This window comes from Pyxicephalus adspersus, chromosome 6, assembly GCF_032062135.1.
Source record: "Pyxicephalus adspersus chromosome 6, UCB_Pads_2.0, whole genome shotgun sequence".
Taxonomy (NCBI): Eukaryota; Metazoa; Chordata; class Amphibia; order Anura; family Pyxicephalidae; genus Pyxicephalus; species Pyxicephalus adspersus.
Genome location: NC_092863.1, coordinates 93578522 through 93603248, shown reverse-complemented (window position 1 = coordinate 93603248; position 24727 = coordinate 93578522). Strand labels below are relative to the sequence as shown.

General features: G+C 37.1%; 1 protein-coding gene across 4 annotated transcripts in view; it reads left to right on the top strand.

The window, feature by feature from the left end:
• The window catches only part of DAB2 (DAB adaptor protein 2), a 110056-nt gene that overhangs the window by 69390 nt on the left and 15939 nt on the right, over nucleotides 1–24727 (top strand). For 3 of the 4 annotated variants that reach the window (XM_072416629.1, XM_072416630.1, XM_072416631.1), the window contains exons 7-10: nucleotides 4088–4114; nucleotides 4259–4312; nucleotides 17235–17297; nucleotides 22174–22839. In XM_072416629.1, coding sequence (XP_072272730.1) covers nucleotides 4088–4114; nucleotides 4259–4312; nucleotides 17235–17297; nucleotides 22174–22839 — 810 coding nt within the window. The remainder of the gene's footprint in view (nucleotides 1–4087; nucleotides 4115–4258; nucleotides 4313–17234; nucleotides 17298–22173; nucleotides 22840–24727) is intronic. The other variant, XM_072416632.1, reaches the window with a different exon arrangement.

Sequence of the window (24727 nt, the reverse complement as noted above, 5' to 3'; positions counted from 1 at the left end):
ACAAAGTCCCATAGACACGCACCAAAATATTATGAAGAGCCTTCTCAGAAGACTGGAGACACCTCAAAGGGCATTAAGCATTTATGGTTCTAAGGTGGGATGTCCAAAATAGGTGTGAATGTCCATAGACTATTGGCTATTAAGTGTACTTTTAAATGATCTGTTGAAATTGGCTGAAGAGAGTGTGTAACTGTGGTAGGCCCATTTTTCTGAAAATTCACAGGAATGAATGTTTTTTGTTCATTTCACGTCAATTAAATACGTTATGTAAATTATACATAAATGGCCCATACAGAAATATATAATGATCACAGTTTTCACTATAAAGGTTTATTTTACAACCATCTCCTGCATGAAAGAGAGAGACAAGATTTTCTTTATGCTCTATGGCCAGGAGCCTCACTTGGATAACACTTCACAACTCACCGCCTCTCTGTAGAGTGCAACACTGCCCGGTGTAAGCTGCAGAACATAAATGTCTGATTCATGGTCCGTGTTTTAGATTTTGAGGGTAAGGAGGGCCAATTGGTATTCAGTTATCGAAAAATAGACTTTTTCTTTGGGCAAACTAAAATTTATATTGAGCTGCCCTTTCTCTTCAGCTTATGAGTTAAACAGTCCGCTGATTTGTTATGCCGGGACACTTCCCAAGTGCTAATTAACACATTGAGAGAAGAAAATCAGTGGAGCTTGATGAGTTTTGGTTAACTTGTGTTATATATGTAGGAAACATCTCCATTCATTTTAATTGAAGCCGTATCTTATTGACAGCTTTTTTACAGTGACCATAAAACTGCTCACAGTAATCAAACTGGGAGATTCGGTAATGTGTGTAGATGGCTGGAGTAGAACTCAATGACTTTTACTATTATGTAAATCAATAGCAGTTAAAACAGGATATACAGTAATGGGTATACTGTGCCTGACCTGATGTGATGGCAGAGGTGTCAACAGCCTTTTCTTTTAAATTGCACAGATCTCTATAAATGAAGGTGACCAGACTTTGAAAACCCATTGACTTTTTAGGTAGTCCAGAAAGCCATTATTATGCTGTACAAGGACCAGGCCATGCAGAAGCCTTCCTTGTAAACTTACCATACTCGAATCAGTGGCCAACCCAAATTATCAGCTGAAACCCAGAATCATAAGTGCATCTTGGCTCCCCTTGCTGTGTGAGTTTTTCTCTACAAGTAAGCGGCAGCTATTTTCTCAAGCTGACTCATTGCAGTTGCTTTTACATTAAGCTGTGCATCAGAGATCAAAGCAGATCCATATTTTGAACTCCAATGGACTCTCAATGTTCACATGTGCTCTATAGAGGTAACAGAAGCCAGCCAGTGCTAAATTTCCCCCCCCCCCGAAGAAGCAATGTCATCTCGTGAAACGTGTCAGGTTTAAATAATTATCTGGCCGAAAATTATGGTCCATAATAATTATGTCTAATCATGGACTTCTCTAAAAAAAGTTTATCAGACTCTATATATTTTAATGTAAAAATAGTTTTGTTTTTATGAATTTTGTAGTACGATGATTTTATCTTTCATTGGTACCACTGAAACCCCCTGCTTTATTCAACCCCATTGATTGGGTGCTTGAAGGTTTTTGGGCTTGCATCTTGGTAATGTCCAGGTTATGAACTGGCAATGCAGTCTGGCATAGATAAGGGTGACTGGACACCGTGACTGGCAGTTACTGGGCAGACATACATTTTAGCTGGTAACTCGGACTAAGCTTGGAAATCATGCACATCTGATCACCATACCTAAAACGACCCTTTAGCAATACAATGTTAATTTTCTGAAACTCTAGGTCATCCTTCTAGATAAGCTGTGTAGCAGGGCTGTGTCAATTCGTAGAAAAAAAACAGAAATACGAATCCTTGTCAAGTTCTGTAAAATTGGTGATGCCAGATTTTCTATAAAACAGAACTTTTGTAAAAATGTATTCATCTTTACCGATGACAAGTCCTTGACCGGTCAACAAATGTGAAAACCTTTACCGTGCCCGATGAGTCCCGTGCTGGCTCGGCACCCCTCTTCTTGCTGGTGCTCACCATCCCATATAGCGCCACCATCTTCTTTCTTCCCGATTTCTCATGTCACCCGAAGTTGCATTTCGTAGGTGCAACATCAGGTGATGTGTCTTGTAAATGTAGGAAATAGAAGTGGTGCAATTGAGCACTTTGTTTTTTTACATTATTTATTGCCCCTGATGATGCAGTACGATAGCCACCCTTTTATATAATGTTAAAATGTGTTGATAGATCCGATTTAAATGTGATAAAGCCAGACTGTCTCTACTGGTCACACATGATGAGTATTCAAGAATACTCCATGAAGGGCATTAAGGCTTTATAAAAAGTGTATATCTGATCTTGAGGCAAACTACTGTATGCATTTCCTCCGATACTATATTCTAGGGTAGACAAAAGTATGGACACAGGTTAGGGATACTGAATGAATTAATAGTATTGGTATCATTGCAGTGTCCTAAATACATTTACTCTTGAATGGCTCAGTGCTAGGCCATTGTGTTGTTTGTTATACTTGTGGACAGTGTGTTTTCTGATTCCCACTAACCTATCATTTCAGTTTTGTCTGTACACAACCATGTCTCCAGCTTTTAGTAATATGGTGAATGCTATGTAATTTCCCAATCACGGGATGCCAATAACTGTTTACAAGTGTTTATTATGGCCTTGTCCATATATAATTTAGTTTTGGACAACATTCCATACAACCCGCAAAATGTCTTATCTGTGAAAGTCTATAAAGTCCTCTCCCCTCCTCTTAAATAACAACAAAAAATACGGATGTGGGTATCTGTGCTGTGCCATCATTAGTTTCCTATTATGCCAAATGCATTACCGTATAGATAGATATGTATTTATATTATATATTGTGTCTTTGTATCAAAAATATTCTATACAAAATTAGAAAGAAAGAACAATTGAATACAAACTTACTGTACATACATTGTTAACTTCAAGCAGACTGACATTGTGCCAATTTCCATGACCCCAACCTTTTATTTTACAAAGGCAGATCAACAAATGTCAAATCCAAGGTGACCCCAATTTAAAAGGCAAATGGAACCACAAAAATCTAAATCCTCAGGACCCAATTGCCCAAGACTCCCATTTCTCGAAACAAACACTGTTCCCATTACTATGTATTTGTGGAAAGGGACACAGTTAGTCCCTGCATATTGTTTATTGGCATGCATTAACTTTTTTTTTTACTTTACAACAGTTATAAAAAGTTTTTGTCTCTTGAGTTGTCTTTCATATATAAGCTTTCATTCTCCTAATACTTTAAAACTGAATCAGATTCTGCCATAACCACTTGTTGCCATTTAGAGAAAAACCTACCTGTGGAAAATGCTGGCTTTGACTTCACTCTACTGCACTTCCAGTGCTGCTTACGAAAAAAATGCAACAAAAATTAGAAAAAAAGTTTTAAAAAATTAAAGGTAGGGGAATAAATGAGATTTTGAGATCCTCAGCATTCACCAGATCCCACAAAGGGTGATGCACTGTCACCCATAAGGCCAATTTATAGCAGGGCATTGCATTGTGTTGAATGTGAACATTGACTGCATTAGGCAGCTAATCTATAATGAAAGCCATTCATCCTAATGTGTTAAAAAACACATAATGCTTTTATAATGCACCACTGTTTATTGCAGAATGCAGCAATGTGGGTGCATTGGTTGTGTGTGTTGGCCTGCATACAAAATGAATGGCACCGTAACACAACACTTGTGCTACGTGCGTTACCACAAAAGTTACATATAAATGGGCCATGCTTTTTATTTAGGTAATGGGGGAAGAGAAGCAACTGGACCTTCAATTTTCATTCAAGGTTCACCCTGAATGAAAATTCAAAATTATAGTTTTATGTCATCATTTGCATTTTGGTTCACCATAAAACCTTCCTGTGTAGCTGTCTCTTTGTAAGTATAGCAAAATGTAATTACTTTGTGAATGCTTTAAAATCATGATAGAAAATGTGATAATTGTCTCCATATATTTAAATATAATGTTCAATACCATTACATTAACTTTAAATGTTATTTTTTTTTTCAGAATGATGAAAGTAGTCAGCCAGTGGAGGTAAGAATACATTTTTGACCTTAACTTTTGTATTTTGCTAACATAAAAAGTTCAAATATATTTTATTATACTTATTATATTTTTTTATTATATTTTATTATTATACTTATTATATTTTAATATACTTATACTTATTATATATAGAATGGAAGTGATGCCCTGCTCAGTATTAGTGAGGAAGTCCAGAACATCAAACTAGTAAGTAAAAGATATATATTCTTGTCTTGCACAGTGACAACCTAATGCATACTACAATGTACATTTATATATATATATATATATATATTTGTATTTCAGTGATAATTTATAAAAAAGTAAATATCTATAGTCTAAATTCTGAATTGGGTCATATGCAGCAAGTCCAGCTCTAAGCACTGTGTGTTACTGTAACATGTGAAATGTGAAAGGGATGAAAAAGCCAGCACCAGATGCATTGGATGTTGGTTCTTGAGCTTCTACATAATTATGATGTATGAACAGAAGGTTATTGACAACCATGCTTTATGAGCAAAACAATTGATAGGACATTCTTCAAAATATGGAATAGCTGTAGGATTTTCAAATATACTATAAACTCTATAAAATGCAACCATTAATGGTTTGTCGGAATAGAACAAGATATTTAGGAAAAACATTTTTATCATTTAGACCATGAGTCATTCACATCTTGGTGGATTAAGAACCATTTCAGACTGGCTATTGACTGCAGATTCAACCACACTTCCAACCACTTCTATTCAAATGAATGGGAGTGCTTGAGGACCATCTTGTGCATACATTTCTACAGCTGGAGCTGTGGTGGATAGGGGTGCAGTTCTTGGATTAGACAGGTAGCTTTTGGCTGTGCAGTTCTTTTGCCCTACTCTGAAGGACCTCAACCTCACTCATCCGCATCACAAATCCACATGTTGTTGTCAAATGCTGCAGCTGACAGTTAAATAGTTGAAGAGCGGTGCTAACCGAGCAGTTTTCAATCGCAAGGTGAAAAGGTGCCTAAACTGGTCTTTTTCTCAAAGATGTCTATAATACAAATATATTTTACTATAAATGTATTTTCTTGTTTAATGATGATGAACTCCAGTCTGTTACTGTTGAGTTTGTTACTGTTGGAGTAAATCTGTAGAGGAATGTCCACTTGTGCAACTGCCACCATTTTCAGAACCCCGGAGTTATCTGAGTAATTTGAATACACTTTATTTATTGTATTTTCTGGATTGTAGTGTAATGTCTATAGGAGTTGGGAGCACCTACATATGCAGAACTTGCATGTCGGTGCAGTAAAGAATAAAGTTACCAAAAAGCCAAAACAACAGCAACTTAAGATGCTTATTCATGCAGGTAGCTGCCGGCGCAGGGTTCTCTAAAATCTAAATACAATATATTGATAAAAGTTTGTGGCCACCTGACCATTGCTCCTTTATGTGCTTGTTGGACATCTCATCTCTAAAATTGTAGGCAAAAATATGGAATTCTTCTTTGCAACTCAAGATCTTGGAGTGTGACCTTGGAACTTAAACATATTTTTGCCATAAGATCATTTGCCAATGTCAGATAATAATGAATGAAAAGACCTGGCTCAAAATTTACATCCTAAATGTGTTTAGTAGGGTTGAGGTCAGAGCTCTGTGCAAACAAATTAAACTATGTCTATATGGAGCTGGCTTTGTGCTCAGTGGAACTGGTACAGAAATGGCCCTTTCCAATCTTCCCAAAAGAAAGATGACAATTATCTAATATATCTTTGTATGCTGTATCATTAACAGTATTATTCCTTGGAAATGCACAAACTCAATATTTTGGGTTAAAATGGCATGTTTACTAAGTTTGCATTGATGTGAGGATCAGGTGGCCGCAAATGTTTGGTCATTTCAGGTTCAAGAGAAGTCATATTTTTGCCCATGACTTTTTACCTGACATTCAGACATTACTATTGGTTCTTAAGGTCACTCATCAAAGTTGTAGACCAGTACTGAGCCCTGGGAGGTGGCAGGGGGCTATCAAAAGTTTACACCATGATCTAAAAGTCACTGGATATCTAAGCAAGCTCCCTAGACTCCAGAGTCCCTGGGGAGGCTTTTTAAAATCAATGCACTTGCAAATACCCCTAGACATCTGTTTATAGTCCTGTTGGCAGTTTGTTATGCTTTAACTTTATAAAAGGTTTACATTATTTAAGTAAAGTGCAATGTGTGAAATGTAATAGGCCATCCCAACCAATGCATAATTACAATTCTGACTGCTTTGAGTTTATGAAAATTGGAAGATCAATCTAATTTACACATCATCATTGCTCTTTGCACTTTACCTTCCCTAGTAAATAAAACAGAATTTGGCATATTTAACAATATTATTTAAATAGAACAATACATTTAGAAAATAGAACAACAAAATATGAATAGTAGAAAATAGAACTTATGCAAAGAAAATAAATTGTCAATGGCAACCAGTTAGAATTCTCTGTATATTTAACAAGAGATATAAATAAGAAACTGGTTGATGTCGGTAACATCTGCACTTTTTCTGCAGGGACCACCAGTGATTTGGGAAAGCAATTGATTGAGATACGGTATAGCAGTGTTTCTCAACCAGGGTTCTTTCAAAAGTTGTTAGAGTTTCTTTGAGTAATGATCAGTTTGTGACTCTCAGGTCAGTTTACCAGCACCCAATGATCTTTTTTGGCTGTCTGTAAGGGTGATATTCTTCCCAATGGCCAGTAATGTAAGAAACATTCTTCCCACTGACCACCACACTAATATGCTGTGATCTGTGGGTATAGTAATTATAGAAGGAGTTCCCCGTTACCTGAAAGTTATTTCAAGGGTTCCACCCAGGTTAAAAAGGTCGAGAAACAGTGCTGTATAGTGACTGGTAAGTGTAAGTGGCCCATCACATAAAACAAAATTTTGGTAAAATTGTTTTACACATCTGAAAAAAAATCCGAGAATCTCAAAAAAAAAAATGCTCAAGTTTAGAAATTATAATTTGCTGAAAGGTTAAATATTGAATTCAGAAGCTCATATTGCACAAATTTGCAAAGACGTCAAATGGCATTCTCGCTAGATGTAAACATACTAGAGATGTGAAATTCACAATAAGCACAGATTACCTTGTATTGCTTTATTACTGGCATTTGCAGAGTGTTAGTGGGTGACACCCTTCCCTCTATAAAGTACACAATACCGAAGCTTGTATCGGAGGTGAAAGCGCCGAAAATTTATTGTACGCAGAAGAATAAACAGAAGACAGAAAGCCTTGGCGAGCTTTGCACTGGTGCCCTTATTCCACCCTACTATTATTGATCGTGTACCATCTCAAAGAAAGCACATTGAATAGATCTGAAGAGAACTAGCGGTTGAGAAACCTATATTATATTTGAACGCATTTTAAACCATCATATCCGATATAGTTCTTTGGTACTGATTCTGTCTTCTTTGTCTTTCACTTTGTACTAACAGCTAATTTTTTTCCTGTACTGAACCTGAGCCTTTAACGGGGAATCCTATCTAAAGAGAATGTTTGTGTTCTCTCTGATTTATATATATTATTATTATTATACAGTATTTATGTAGCGCCATCATATTACACCGCGCTGTACAAAGACCATAGTCATGTCACTAGCTGTCCCTCAAAGGGACTAACAATCTAATGTACCTACCTCAGTCATATGTCTTTAATACAAGTTTAAGGTCAATTTTAGGGGAAGCCAATTAACCTAACTGCATGTATCTTTTGGGGATTTGTTTTTGTTAGATTAAATTTTTTTTTCTGCCCTCCCAACACAGAGCTGAGTACTGGCAGAGCTGAGTAATAGCCGCTCCCCCAACACAGACTATTGGTGTAGAGGAAGAAAGGGGGCGTGTCCAACCAGCTCTGTTAGATTAATAAGTACACTTGGATGTGTGGCCAGAAATTGGTACCTTTTAGACTGCACTGGTATAATATTTCACATTATACAACTAAATATTTTTAGGTTTGTTAGTGCAGTGTCTATGTGACTGCATATAAACTTTCATTACTTTAACTTGGCTTTAAAACATATATATAAAATAGACCATACAATTTCACCCATCACCTTATAAATTGAATGTTGGTAGTTTTACTCTTCTCACTCCAAGCACAGCCCTGCCATCTGCTGATGAAAGTTAGAACTATGACTTCCACAGGCAAGTTTAAAGAATAAGCCTAGCTTTAGAGACAGTGGCCCGATTTATCTATCTCTCCAGGACTAGGGAAAATAGAATAAAATGGGAGAACTTAGGTGATCCAGCAAACTGGGAATGGATCTGGTCCAGGAGTGGAAACATTTGCCAAATAATAGCAACTGATTTCCTTGGAAAGAAATCCTTTCCAAGTTTGCTGGATCACTCAGGTTTCCCCATGATAGTCTATCCTCTCTAGTCCTGGAGAGTTTTAATAAATCAGGCCCAGTATACTTATCCTGCCTTCCTTCCTCCCTGCTGACCAAAAATACCCATTGAGGGCTCAATTTTTTACCCACTGGCTGTTCTTGTTCTTCTGAGTCTGTTCCTTGAAGAAGGAAAAGTCTATGGGGATCAGTTGTGCCAGAACAAGGAAGATTAGCCAGAAGGATCTAAATCCTTGCGGAAGGCTATGGCCATAGAATGGGGTAAATACATTTCTATTATTCACACGTGTGACTGATAGAAGACAAAATAGTGTGAAATCCAGCCAAAGACCCCCTTGGATTTAGGTAGTCATTATAAGCTATCCCCAAAGAGGGTATGTGCACACCCCTATGAATGATGTTCTTTTTCTAAATCATTGGAGGATTTTACAGTTTTAAAGCTCCCCATTGCACATGCGCACATGGATGTGCACATACCCACATACATAATTATGTATTATGTATAATAATTATATTATTTTGTATAATAATACATACATACACATACATAATTTTTATATTGAGCACACGGTAATTAGGCTTCAGGGCTTAATGAAGTCACTTGGATTTGGATAACAAAAAGTTTGGAAGCACACTTATACTTTATGATTTATTTTAGTATATATTCCCAACAAGAATGTATTTCAGTACAAAATGTAATTGAAAAAAGCTCAATGTAGGGGAAGGGTAGCCATCTGAATCTTGCTAGTATAACCCGTGTTGAGTCCATTTCATATATATATATATATATATATATATATAATATAAAATGGACTTCTTAGATTGTAAGCTCTTCTGGGCAGGGTCTTCTCTTCCTCCTGTGTCATTGTTTCTATCTGTCTGTCATTTGCAACCCCTATTTATTGTACAGCACTGCGTAATATGTTGGCACTTAATAAATACTGTTTATTAATAATAATATTATTATTAATAATAATAATAATAATGTTGGACATCCCCTTTAAAGGCAATTTCCTCAAGAAACCCATCCTAAAATGTTAAGATGGAAAAAAAAGAATTGAATCATCTGTGAAAATCTTACCCCATCAGGGGTGGATTTCTTGGACCATTTACAATTACTTAATTCTTTATTCTCCATTCAAAAGCGACTTGGGTCATTTGTGAGAATTGCAATATAGGAGCTGCCATGGCTGATTTTTTTGTAAAGGTGCAGACTGTGATGCCATCTTGTTCCAGACTTAACTTTTACTGAGTTATTGAAATGGAATATGGATGTGGAATGGAATTGCAAACTTTTCTGATGTTTTTTGAAAGTCAGTGATTCTCTGAATTTTTTCCTACAGGTTACAATTTGTATAAGATCAGTGTGTATAGCAAACATTTGCAAAGCTTTTGTCAAACTTTGGGCAGCTTCAAGAGGAAATAAAGTTCCACTTTTAAGGATTCACGATCAGACAGGTCATTATTGGAAAAAGGGACAGATAATATCCCGTTAGCAATAATCCCTCCTACGTACCTGATCGCTCTGGGTATCTGGCACAAAGCGTGTACGGCCTTTGCTTTGGATACCAGGATATAACATGTACGAGTAGCAGAGTTGTGATTAGAACATTGGGATGACAACCACACTGCTTGCACCTTCAAAAACTGATCAGCAATGGCAGCACCTGTATTGAACTTTACAGGTTCACTTTAATGTTTCTTTGACACAATTGTTCCTCTCTTTTTACTAAACTCTAATCTTTCCTTCCCTTGTCAGACCAAAAACAAAGCTTGTTAAGGCTGCTGCTAAGTGTCGGTAAGTGTAACTGTGCGGTGCAATAGTGACATAACTGCAACTAGTACAGTAAATTCAAATTTCTTCTCATTGCTCCTATTTCATGACAAGTCATAAAGAACCCAAGGGCAGGGCATTGTAACAGAGAAGTAAGCCAATAGAGTTGATGGGAAACATTAGAACCTCCATCAAGTTTTTATTACTATTTGAGTCTGGCTTATTTCTACATGATTTATCCCAGTGATGCAACAGGGGTTTTGGGGGAAAATTCCACCCATGAAAGATGTTTTTTTAACAGGTGCCCCTGTTAGATGTTGTTCACACCTGCAAAAGGTAAAACAAAAGAAAAGGGAAAGCTGGCTTTTTGTTGGCAAATTTTATAAATAAGAAAAATATGTAATTGTAATGTCTCGCTTCCCAACGTGTTTCGCCTAGCGGCTTCCTCAGGGAATTTGCAAAGAGCGTTGTGTATTTTTGGAAGAGTGATTAGGCTAATTGGTAAGGGTACCTTGTTAGGGGTGAATATATACAAAAGGTTTCCCTATAAGATTCTAGGAATGGCTGGAGGCAGGAGTGTCAGACGTCAAAATGTCCAGCAGAGTGGCGCAGTAGACAGTGGTGGTTTTTAGCCTAATCACTCTTCCAAAATGCACAATGTCCTCCGCAAATCTTTTGAGGAAGCCACTAGGCGAAACACGTCAGTAAGCGAGACGTTACAATTACGTAAATATTTTCACGCTGTATTGTTTTAGGGAGCCTCTCTATAGAATATCGGTCTTACTTCCCATGAAGACTGAACGGGGAGTGATCCAAAACAACAAAATTGTGTTACATTGTACTGAATCGCATGAATTGTTCTAATTTATACTAAACTTACATTTCTAAAAAAAAACAGCTCTCCTGTTTTGTTTTACCTTGCATATTTGACATTGGGGTTGGCACCCACAAAACATCTTTGGAGGAAGAATAGTCTTTCCTATTTATCGGTGGATACTGTAAGTTGTTCACATCATCCTGATAATGGGGACACAGGAAACAATGAATGTCTGCCTTAACTATTCCATATTTCAGAATTTTTAGCGGAAGTTGCACTTTGTGGTCCATGTGTCACAGTTTGTACTTCTTTGTATATAAATCATCTTCACTTTAGAAAAAAAAATTAAAACCACAGTGATCCTCAGTTTTACTTAGATCCACGGTGTTCTGTTGCAGTTTCAGCTACAGTCCCATCCATTGAAGATCAAGTTTTTCATGTGGCTGTGGTTGAATGTGGCTGCGGCAGGTTGCTGTGCAGGTCCCAAAAGAAGTTACATTTTGCCTTCAAGGTTGATGTTGGAGGTTTTGCACCATAGCAGTGTGGAAATGCGATTACGTGTGGTGTGTTTGGCCACTCCTGGGCAGACAGCAGTATTTTGTTGTGCACCCAGGAGCAACCACTATAGGTGTGGAAGGGTCCTAAAAAGAAGCCAGTAAATGCTGCATTGTAAAGGTAAATGTACAAGCTTTATAGGAGCACATGCTACCGAAAATATGCATTATGTGTTGCGTGAAGTGGAGCAAGGTTTGGGGCAACATGAGCAAGTTCTTATCCTACCTTGCCCTTGACCTTGACAATCTAATTTTGTCTGCAAATTTAAGGAAAACTGTGTGGTCGTCGCTCCTGAAAGCATAGCAAACTCTTTATCTGTTGCCAGATGTAGCATATATTTCATGAATCACTTAACTCCCAAAAGGTCAGACAGAGTTTTATGCAAACATCCAGATCAAACAAACAAAAAAAATGATAACCAGTGATTGGCATAGTGCAAAGTGTGCCATGGCACAACGACCCCGGACCCTCCTCAGCTAACAAACTCAGTTCAGCACAGGAGCCCACAGTTGGCTACGTCCATCACTGATGATAACCTCTATTAGCCAATCACAGTTTAGTGTTCCCCTATATAAGAATGAGGAGGTGGCAGCTTGCTGCACTCCCCACCATAGGATATGACATTCATTGACCCTCCAGGATAGATTGATGAACAGTGTTAGGGGACTCCTGAACACATTACTAAATTTTTGCCTGAAATGATCACAACCATTCACAATATAAAGTCTACATACGTAGCTTTACATTTTACATTCTTGTTTGCATTACTCATTAAAAAAAATGGTGTAATATATAAATAGATTTATCCTTGCAACAAAATTGACATAATCTCATAAGGTGTACATCTGATACAAATTGTATAAAATAGTATGCAACATTATATATTTCGTTTTATGTCACTATTGCACCAAATACTCTTGTGTATCTTTGATCTCACCTTCACCTGTTGTATTATTCATCATGATCACAATTCATCTCATTTTAGATGGTTGCTTGTATTAATTCTGAGCATTAATAACATTGGTAGCGTGCAGCAACTTCAGATCATTAGGTCCAACTGCATTATTAGAGAAAAATATAAAAGTCTCTTTATCCAAAACCTAGGAAATATATGTGTTTATTAAGGAATATGCAACTTATTTTTATAAAAAAATATATATTTAAATGAAATGTATGACACACAGAAACTGCAAATTTCGCACACAGTGGAGGCAGCTATTTTGTGGCTTTGTGGGATTTGAGAGCTTTTTAATATTTCTGGCTGAATAATATTCAAAGAAATTATTCCTAAAAATTTTGACAAGAGATCAGTCAAATTATAAAAGCCTACAAGCAGCAGTATGGCAGCACCATAAATAAAAGTGTATATTTAACATATGAAAAAGACAAAGTGAATTCTTGCTTTGTTACGTAGTATGCAGACTACCTAACAATAAAGAATATGGCATTTTTTATTATTATGTATATTTTAAACTGTAAGAATTTGCCCTGTACAAGTATCTTGCTGTAAAGCCGGACTGGTGCTCTCATGTAGAACGAAGTCTGACACCCTTTTCTCAGTACACCAATCAATAGTGCTGCTTAGAGAGCATGAGTGTTTCTATTGGAGCACTGTGCAAGGGGGTGTGTCAGAATGCCTTGGACATCCCCAGAGGAGCATGGGGCATATCAGAGAGCAATATCTTGGCATAGAAAAGCGATGAAAACTGCTGCAGACATGTGCAGGTACCTCTAGGCCCATATTTTGTTATCTGCTATCAGCTTCTACTATGTGTGCCATATACAACATCTTTTTTTATCATGGCAAACTGCAATATAATTGGCTGCTGTGGGCACTTTTCACTTTCTAATTGCCATCTTATTAAACAATTAACTGAAATAGTATATATATTTTTTATGGCTTCAATTTAAGAACTCAAGATATTTTTGTGCATTTGTTTTTGTTATCTTGAGACATATCACGCTTCTCTTTTTCCCATCTTGTTGAAGTATGACCAGCCTCTGCTTGCAGATCTGTGCTTGCCTGAAAATTATTGTGCTGTGAAATAGCCATAAACACAATGGGTATTCATAGACATTATGTATTATAATTTGTTAATAAATAAACTTCTCCCAGTGGAGAAATTGATGCTGGTTATATTAAAGCATCGGACGGCATTTCTTCATCTAGACTGGCGTTTCTCAGCCTTATTAATGTTTATATTCCTTTACAACAACCACGGTTATTGAAGAATCATCCATTACGGGTGTACTACAAATGTTTTCTAAATTTATCTGCACCATCCCCAACTGTATATATATGTATATGTCTGTATATATATATATATATATATATATATATATATATATATATCTGCAATGGAAGGTCAGTATTTCTTATTTAGAAATTTTGGCAAGATTAATAAAAAAAAATACTTTTTCAGTGATGACTATGGTGGTGTAAAGACTTGCCAAAAATATATGTTGAAAAGAAGGAGAAGGTTAAAGCAGTACCAACTGTGATTGGGTATTCTGAGACCAACTTAGAATAATATTTACCAATATTTCCCAGGGAACATTGTGTGGGATCTCACTATATGTATTTGAAGTGTAATAAAACCTGCAAAATAACAAATTATTACCAGGCAGGTCTCATACTGAAAAAGGTATACTGAGGAATCCCTAGCACATCCTGGCATTCAGTTTACCTTGTCATCTGTCCTATTTACCTGCCTGGTAATAATTTGTTATTTTGCAGGTTTTGTTCCACTTTATATACATGTCCTGGGATCCCAGGCAATGTTCTATCGTAAATAAAGGCAAATAATATTCCAAAATGGCCCTTGCCGTTTCAAAATTCCCAAAATACACAGTTGTTACTGCTACGGTTGTTTTTTTTTAATATAAATTTGCTAGGTCAATGACTTTTCTTGAATACCAACTGCATGTATGGAGACTCAAGGTTATGCAAAATGTATGCAAATGAGCATCTCTACAAGAAAATAGCTTCTGGGTAAGTTCTATCTTTATATGGCCGACGTGTTGGTAAGCGGGGATTTCAAGCCTGCCTTGGAAGTCATTTCTCCTTGTCAGAGATACTTATTAATATACAAATCAGGGGAAAAAAGCCTAAAGTTTTCCTACATCGTACCCCAGTGATATGAGCTGTCTGCAGATTATAGTTTGTCTTTGGACAAGTTAGGTTTTGTTTTTACTGCATAGCATATATCCACTAATTTACCTTCCATGTTAGTAAAAGGTCGTGATAATGAACAAATAGCTTAAAAATAACTTATTATTAGATTTTTCCTAATAAGATATTTTAGATATTTTTTCAACTTGTGATTTCAGATATACTCTGCCTGGCCAAAAAAAAGAAAATGTGTTCACTATGATATCTTTCTAATAGATAAATGCAATGTCAGAACATTTATTTCTATCCAGAGTAGCATTCATTTTCCAGTAAGATCTTGTATTGGTGATGAGAGAGTTGAACCACGATGTAGTCTTCTCCAGATCACCCCAAAGATTCTCAGTAGGGTTGGGATCTGGACTCTTTAGTAGCCAATCCATGTGTGAAAATGATTTTTCATGCTCCCTGAAATATTCTTTTACAATTTGAGCTCTATGAATCCTGGCATTGTCATCTTGGAATATGCCTGTGCCATCACAGAAGAAAAGAATCCATTGATGGAAAAAACCTAGTCATTCAGTATAGTTAGCTGACCACAATTTTTGGGCATATAACATTGCAGAACCTAGACCTGACCAACTGAAGTGACCTCAGATCATAACACTGCAACATGCACCCAACATGCACCCGCGATCATAGCACTGCCCCCACAGGCACCCCAGATCATACCACTGCACTAACAGACACCCCAAACCATAGCACTGCACCAACAGCCACCCCAGATCATAACACTGCCCCAACAGGCACCCCAGATCATTACACTGCCCCCACAGGCACCTCAGATCATTATACTGCCCCCACAGGCAACCCAGATCATAACACTGCCCCAACAGACACCCTAGATCATAACACTGCCCCAACAGACACCCTAGATCATAACACTGCACTGTCAGGTTTAAAGACGGTTTGCTTTTTGTCCAGGCAGTGTATATAATCATTTACACAAATTAATTTTTTTCCTCTAGCAATGCCTTTATCTAATATCCATTTCAGAAAGTTGAATCCATCTTGGTTCAGGCATTAGCCAGGATCACAATCTACTTCCTAGACTGAGGTCCAGGCTCACAATGCCATTAATCCTGGCGGTTGTGCTATTCTTAGTTATGCTAACAAATGCGACGTCTCCTATGTTGTGAATTGGCAACAAGTTGCAATATAGTGGTCTGATTAGTAGGTGAGAAGAGACAATGAAAATCTTTCATCCAGTCTACAGCAGACTAATGGCATTATCACAGCCTGGGCAAAGTCACGTTATGAGCTCTCAATGACTAGTTGTTACTAATAAAATGTTCAGTTTTCTAAACAATTAAATTTGCTTTAAATTTCAGTTTGTCAGGATTACATTCATAGAAATATAAAGTTAATTTGTAATCAAATATTGATTAGTACAAATCAAAGAAATAACCAATAAGATTTCTACTCCAATGGTCATGTTGGGGATATGATCATATATATAGTTTCTTGAATTCACTTTACTTTTCTGTGTCTGTTGGTGTTCACCATCCTAAACTCGGCTATGAATTTCCCATGTAATTTATAACAATATAATATGTAGCATGGTTTCAGTTTACCAGCTATTTAAACAGGGAGAGCATATCTTCTAAACATATCTTCAGTATAACCCTGAAAACCCCTTGATTTGTTCAATTGTAGAATGTCAGTCATTAGTTAGGTGTTTTCCATCCATGTCAGCAGATGTTTCATTTTACAAATACTACCATGACCCAGCGACATGTCCCATATGGAAAATGTGTTTGATCAAAATTGTTTCAGGTAAAGTATCTCATGGAATGCACATGTGTATCATATATATATATATATATATATATATATATATATACATATATATATGTGGTTGGGAGCAAATTTAAATATTTTCAGAGCGCTAGAAAGTTAAGTTGCACATGCAAAATATTTTTTTTATCTATCTATCTTTATATATATATACATATACAGCCATATGTATATATACCCAGCCATATGTATATATTATCTTATTTTGTAGCATTTCTGCATTCTTTGTTTTTTTAAAGGCTTGCAAACCATTTCATGTACAAATCTCTTACTGCATATATTTATGGTATTTGTTATATGTTTTAAAGTTAATGTCACATTTATTTATTTTTAGCTTTTGAATAATGTGATAATGCAAGGCAGGCATTTTAAATACATCTTGTATATTTGTTCCATTTTTGCTATGTCTTTTCTCACCTTTTAAAGTGTCGTTTGTGCTGTCATGGCACATTTTCTATATCCAATCAAGGATCTGAACATTTTTTACTATAAACACAACGATCTGTAAAAAAACAAAAGGAGTGATCAGTATTGTTTGTATATATTTTTCTATCTGGCCTTGCAATATTGCATTTGTTGAGTAGTTGCTAATTAGTTCTGTTGTAGCAATCAGCTTGTTAACATGCTTGTTCTTTTTTGAAGGGTGTTGATCAGATGAATTTATTTGGTGATATGTCCACACCTCCAGATCTCAACAGTCCAACAGTAAGTATGAAATGAGAATCTAAGTTGCATGTTACAATCAAGTTTAATATGGCACAGACGAATAATTATTAAGGGATCTAGCCAAAATGGCATTCTGCATAGTTAAAGGGTAGACATGGAAAGTGTATCTAAACCTATTATATTGCATACCACCATGCCCTGTTACTTTGGTGTGGTGGTTGCATTAGTTTTCTTTTGCTTTTTTTCCTAACCTGGTTACACACTTCGTATCATAGGATGGCAATATTCCTTCAATGTGCATCTTCGAAACTGTCCTTCTTGGTAAATTTCTGTAAAATGCAGGGCAGACACAATTTCATGAGAACATACTTCAGTCCATTGCAAGAATGAGATTTTGGCTGCTCTGTGTTCTTTGGAAATTATTCCGGAAGGATGGTGACACCATTCCTGGGGGCAAAGGGGCAGCAGGCAGAAGTGGGTAAGGTAAGTTTGATTCTAGTTTTCATTTTAGGTGCATTTTTATTACCAAAAGTAGGTGATTTAGTGAGGAGGTGTAATCCATAGAGTGGAGTGGAAGATTTCTAAAGCCATGTTTACATGACCATTCTCCAATCCTCCCTGTATTAATAAAGTCCTCGTTTGGTAATGGGGCCAAATGTACAAAATGCTGATGCAATTATATGCCCTCTCCAAGGACCAAGATGAAATAGAACAGAAAATTAAAATGTTTTCTCATCACCTTTTCTGCTGTATTGTTCACACAATGTTCTACAAGGACAGCTCGGCCATAAGTACATTAAGAAGTGGGGTTTTTTATCCAACGTGCCACCTTAGGGTTCATGTACATAGAAGTCAGACTTGGAAGCAAGCCACAATAAAATATGCTTTTAGGTGCTTTCAAGGATAATGGGATACCATTATGGTGTGTTTATTGTGTGTTTTTATGATCTGTTTATCATACTTTTAAAATGCATTTACTTTGCATTTCCATTTGCTTGTAGATTGGAGTAGAATTATTATTTTTATGCACAATTTAAACCCAGTATTCCAGCTCCTTGAGAAATGTTTTACTTGTGCCGGACTAATGCAATGCACAATTGCATGTAAACAAGCCAATATTTTGAAATGTTCCGTATCCATTAGGCTTTCTACTAATGGTAAATACTTCAAGAGGTTCCTAAGAATGCAGCTCTTTAATAACGTTAATCACATAACCTTAGTAATCTTTCACTTTATCCACTTCATATAGCAAACCGTGCACAGCGTTCTATTATCTGCATTCCATACACCAATGTACTATTGACATCTCTTTATACTTTATCCTCCGACTCACCTGTTACTTTCAGGTCTCTAATTCACTTAGTTTTTATGATATATTAAGCATCTTAAGCAAAGAGAGCTTTAAGGAGAGAAATATAAGGGGTTGTTGCTGATGTCCATATCTGAAAGTGCTGGTTCTACAGCTGTCAGACTGATCTCCTTGGCCTAAAGCAACCCAAATATATGCCCATGGTGCCTGGTGTTTTTTCTGTTGCGGCCTCTATATAGGTATAGGGCCCACAGTAATCACATAACCCATCACGACAATGGCACACCTTCTCAGTGCCCTGCAGCAATGACAGGTCCGGGATCTTGTTACTGCTGTATCCCCCGAAGCTACCGTCTTTGCCATGGACTTTTCATGGTCCATCATGATCCTCTTCAGCCATTGTGCAGCTACTGATGTAGATACATATGGCCCTGATTTATTAAAGCTCTCCAAGGCTGGAAAAGGTTACACTTTCATCAGTGAAGCTGGGTGATCCAGCAAACCTGGAATGGATCTGGTCCAGGATTCAAAACATTTGCTAGCAAATACCAAGTGACTTTGAAGAAATCCCTTTCAGGTTTGCTAGATCACCCAGCTTCATTGATGAAAGTATATCCTCTCCAGGCTTGGAGAGCTTTATTATCAAAGCCCATGGTCCCTGACAACTAGGTTTATTCTTGGCCATGCCAGGGATAGAGCCAGGCTCTACACTGTAAGGTGAATGTACCTGTGTAGTATAAAAAAAAAATAAAGCCACCAAAAGCCAGGGAAAATTATTTTGTCAAAACAGACTTTACATTTCTCCTCTGCCAAAACCTCAAGTTCCTGATGACTTTTTGTGATTTCAGTTTTCTTTTGCTTTAATAGTTAGAACAAAGATAATAGAACGAGGAAAGTAGTTCCAGAGAGTGGGGGCAACTTCAGCTTTTTTGAAAATAGGAAGGACAAGGAATGGGAAAACTGCTGCTGTGCACTTGGGAGCCACAAACTGCTTAATAGTAACTACAGGGAACCACATTTGCACACAGCTGAGGCTGCAACACAAATCTAGCAGCAACCATGTGGGAAAAAGCAACTTACAGTTTGTAGAGGATTGTTTCATGATCTGCTGCAGTCACATGCAAAAATAGTTCACAAAAAAAAAATGGATCCCAGTAACTCCAAACCATTTCAATCGGAGTGGTTGGGACTCCAGTTGAGCCCATGACACAATACTGTGGCTCACAGGTCTGAAATGGCCCTTATGGAGAACAGTAAAAACTGGATATACATACGCCTTAAACATTTTTAATTATCTATTGTGCATGAAAGTCACATGAAGTGTATTAGATTTATTGGTCTTGGAGGTGCTAAGCAAAAGCTGTTACATTTCTCTTATACAACAAGATTATCAACTTTAACATATCCAAAAGCTTAGAAATGATTCCTTAAATTTGGTTTTCCTGGTAACTTTGTAACAAGAAATGGTATTGATTAACCCTCTGCCATGTGATTTAAGGTAAGTAAGGAATTTGTGTACCAGAGAGATCTTCCAAAGTTCACTTGCTCAAGGTGTATGTGTAATCATAGATCAGTTCAGCCTGGCTTGAGAGTGTAAGGAACATTAAGGAGAGATTTCCAAATATTTGTAGCTGAAGCATTCCTGACTTTGTACCAGCTATTGCCTAACAAAGTCTTTCTTCTCAACAATACACACAGCTTATCACAATATACATGTTCTAGAAAATAAAATGTATGCTAAAGGAAATCAAATCAGTTAGTCTTACTCAACAAAATGTAATTTTGTGCAAACTGGCAAATATAGGCATACAAATCAAAAGCAAATTGGTAAAGTTGTACATCAGAATCTGTACCAGTTCACTCTTGTTCTCCTGGAACCAATACACGGGCTCCCTACTTCATCCCTCTCTGACATGTATTTATGCAGTAAGGGATACAATGGGGATTTTCTTATTTATTGCAGACTTCTAAATAAAAAATCAACAAACTAACACAGCTTGATTTTCAATAATAAATAACTTATTTTAATGCAGTTAGAGTATGTACCTAAATTTGGCTCAGTGCAATCCCTTATACAGCATTACTATGAAAGTGGCAGAGTTGAGAAACCAAGAAGGTGTGCTGCATTCTGATCGGTGAAGAAAGCTCAAAGAGCAGGGGGATGACTTTATCAGTCTGCTCTTTTACAGTTAGCACACTGGAGGTGGAGAGTGGTGTTACTCATTTTGGGAACAAGTACAACAAGAAGGCAGCTTGCTGATCACACTTTTCTAAGGTGCGTACACACTTCCAATTTTTATCGTTCCAATCGAACGACGAACGATCGATTGGGCAAAAAATCGTTCGTAAAAAAGTAACCAACGACGCCGACGAACGAGGAAAGTCGCTGGAAACGAACGACTGGACCGGCGGATCGGATTGGACGACGATCGTTGAACATCGTTCGTGTGTACGGTCGTTCGTTGATCGTCCATGTTCAGAGCATGCGTGATGAACGAACGTCCGTTCACTTTCCTGTCGTGCACATAGTTCCTCTATCGCTTAAACGATCGTATCTATTGTGTGTACAATATCTACGAACGATCGTGTCGTTACCTCTATGTGCAATATCGGTGCTATACGATCGTTCATATATATCGTGCAGGAACGTTCGTCGTTCGTTTTCCGACGATAATAATTGGAAGTGTGTACGTAGCTTAACTCTACCCTCTTGATCCCATAGATGTTTGCATAAAATGTATTCAGTAGGCACTCCGGAGTCTATTATTTTACATTTAAATCTTAATTGTGGGTTGATTTTGAGCATTTGTACCAAGGAAAAGGTGATTTCTGCTATGGGAGATAAAGTCAATATCCCACAGGTATGTTGTATTTAAAGTGAACACCATGGTCTTGATGATCAGTTAAGATTCAATGGAAAGAAGAAGCAAAAATTTGCTATTATTGTCAATACAATATATATAACAAAACTTAGGTTAAGTTGCATAACAAAATATATTTCAAAAGGGGCCGATGACAATCATTTTATAGTAGACAGTAGGCCTTTCAGTGCATTCACCTTTCCAAAAGGTCAAACTTAAATTTATTCTTAACCAAGGCAATTTTGACACTTTCAGATATACTTTAAATAGGCTGGAAATAAAAGAAAGACCTCATGTATGGAGTTCACAAAAGGTTTGATATGCTAGTATGTAAATAAATCTACCACCGTCAACCCTATCATGGGAGTTAGTGCTCTGCTGTGGGCTGGGAAACCTTGAGTTCTTCTTTTTCTAGGAGAATCCACTTGAAATCTACATCATCATCAACGGCAATGGCTTCCTACTGGTTTTTCCAAGAGGTAGATAGAAAATAGATTTTAGACAAAGGAACCAGGAGGTCTAGATCACAGCAGAGCTCTGACTGCTATATCCAGACCAATTGTATGGTGGATCTTTCGGCTATAAATGGTGGATTTCCAAAGGTCTGCTTTAATTGTTTTTGTCTCGACTTTAACAATTGTAATGTTTGTCAATCAATGTGTATATTGTGCTTTGTTCTGCATTCTTTGGTGATTTGCTTGTTTGCCTTGCTAATGTTTCATCTCATTTCTCCCCACATCGCTAGGAAAGTAACGATATCCTGTTAGTGGATTTACACACTGAAATCGACACCAATCAAAACTGCATTAAAGGAAATCCTTTCACCCACTCTTGTTCTTCTGTTCCTCATCCCAAAGCACGGTCACCTTTCTCATCTGAAAACCCATTTTCCGCCAATCTCAACTTTTTTCCTGCACCTAATCCAGATCCTTTTAGCGATGATCCTTTTGCAACTGCAGTTCAATCAAATTCTTCTTCACATGATTCTTCTAAATCTGTTAATCACAAAACTGAAAATGCAAAAAGCCTAAGGAACAGCCCCGACAGCAATGGGAATCTAACTGACGACATTGAGTTTGGGCAGCAGTTTGACCAAATAAACAGCCATTCCAGTAAACAGGAGCCAAAGTCAGACCAGTGGCCTTTTAATGGTAACCAGTCTGCTCCTGTTGCAAGGACTCAAAATGGCGTGCTAGGACACAAAGAAAATGGTTCTCTAAGCAGACCTAAACCAAATCCATTTAGTGACTGCTCATCCAAAGCAGGGGATGTGCATAATGGCGTAAGAAAGAACTCAGAGGGGAATTTCAATCACAAGAGCGACAATGTCAGCCCACAACCATCTGACCCTATAACTATTAGCCCTCCACCTCAAAGCACCAAGCCTGGAAGAGGAAGGAGAAGTGTAAAGGTGATTTGATTTTTATTACTCTTTTTTCTGTGGTGAACGACAGATTTCCACAGTAAATGAAGACGGCTGAAATATATGTATTTCTTACATATTTTCAGTGGTTCTGAGTAATGTAGCTCCCTTCAGTTCAGATGATGTGCTTTCTTCTTTGTGTTGTCCCAGAACAGCGACAGGTTTTATTCAATTACATTCTTGGGAGGAAGGGCTATGTATTTCACAAGCAGATCCATGCTGTGAATCTTTATTTTTGAAGTTCTGATACTTCAAGGTTTTTGAAGATGCTCTATCCCAGGCAGCAATAATAATAGTTGCATATAATGATAGTATTCAGTGTTTGATTTCTTCTTCTTATATAACAAGTCTGTATTTGTATTTTCTCTGCATATACTGTGCATGCAAGCCAGACTCTCCAAAAATGTGACAGTGTGGGGATTGGGACAAATTGAGACCAGTGCCAGTGCTTGATTGGTAACACCAACAGTTTTTTTTTAATTGACGAAACAAAATGTATTGTCCAGTAGTATATTGATAATAAATGAAGAAAATAGATAGATGGATAGATAGATAGATAGATAGATAGATAGATAGAATGTAAATAGAGTAATAATTGATGACCTCTCGTTGGGATTGACTCTCAAAAAGGCTGATGTTAGGTATTCTAAGCCCTATCTCTAAATTAGATCCTTGTCGCATCACATTGAGCATTTTAATAAATGTATCCCCCTCTTCAAATATAGGATATGTATTCCTAACAAACACCTTGATAATATATTATGCTTTCATGTGCATTCAGCTTATGCTAAATGCCAGTTGGAGAAGCTTCTAAGTTCCTTCTAAATTGCTTATAAGATGCTTCTGTCTTCCTTTTTGCCGTCTTCTTAAATGCTTTTTTTGCTGCTTTAGCATTTCTGTTTAGGCAGCAATGCAGTTCTGACATCAAATGGTGGTGTACAAAAACCACATAAGCCTATTAAGTTCTATTAAAGTCTACTGAGTGCAACCAAAAGACAATCTGCATCCTCAGAACCTTAATTCCCCAGCTGGATCACCTATTAGAGTTATAGTTTATGCCAACCACTGTCACTTTTCCTGGCTATCAGGAAAAGTGACAATAGAGCAACTACTTGATCTAGCCTGTAAATGTGGAGAAAACCTATATACAGATATTAAATGAAAATGGAATCAATATACTGGATATTGACACAGATTAACTGCATCGGGTTGCCCCCAACCCCAATGATCCTTCGCTACTCACAAAATATTAGGTACTTCTGAGTATGGGGAAGTATGTGAAAGTGTTTAAGTCTATCACAAATCGCTTGAGCATGGTCGTATGACAGGGAGGGTACATTTTTTGCTCCCTGTAGACTATCACATCTGGTATTTTTATGTTGGCTGTAACAGGGGAAGGTGGTTCTGGGTTCGGAGAGGGAACCCTGTGGGTTTGGCTTGAATGAGCACAGGGATATATTTAATAATACTAAAAATTTTTACTGGTGGTGAAAATTCACTTGCAATGAATACCCATTTTGGTAACTGAATGCACAAATACTATTTAATAAAACAAACAAAGTCCATAATAATGGCTGAAAATTGGTTGTACTGTCAAAATCTACCAGTACAGAATTCAATCCTAAATAGAGTATTCCAACCCTAAAATAGTAAATACTCTTTCAAGTAGGTTACACCAATGGAAGATTCCCCATCTAGTCCTGTTCTGGTACTTAAAACTTACATTTTTGGAAATTTGGAAAGTTCTAGAGAAGATGGTCACCAGGACAAATTAAGTTTTTGTCTGGTATTCTGAGGACACAAACAGTAATCCTGACAAGGGTTTTACCTCCTTGCCTCAAATCCCAAATGTAAGAAAAAAAGGAACAACAGGGTA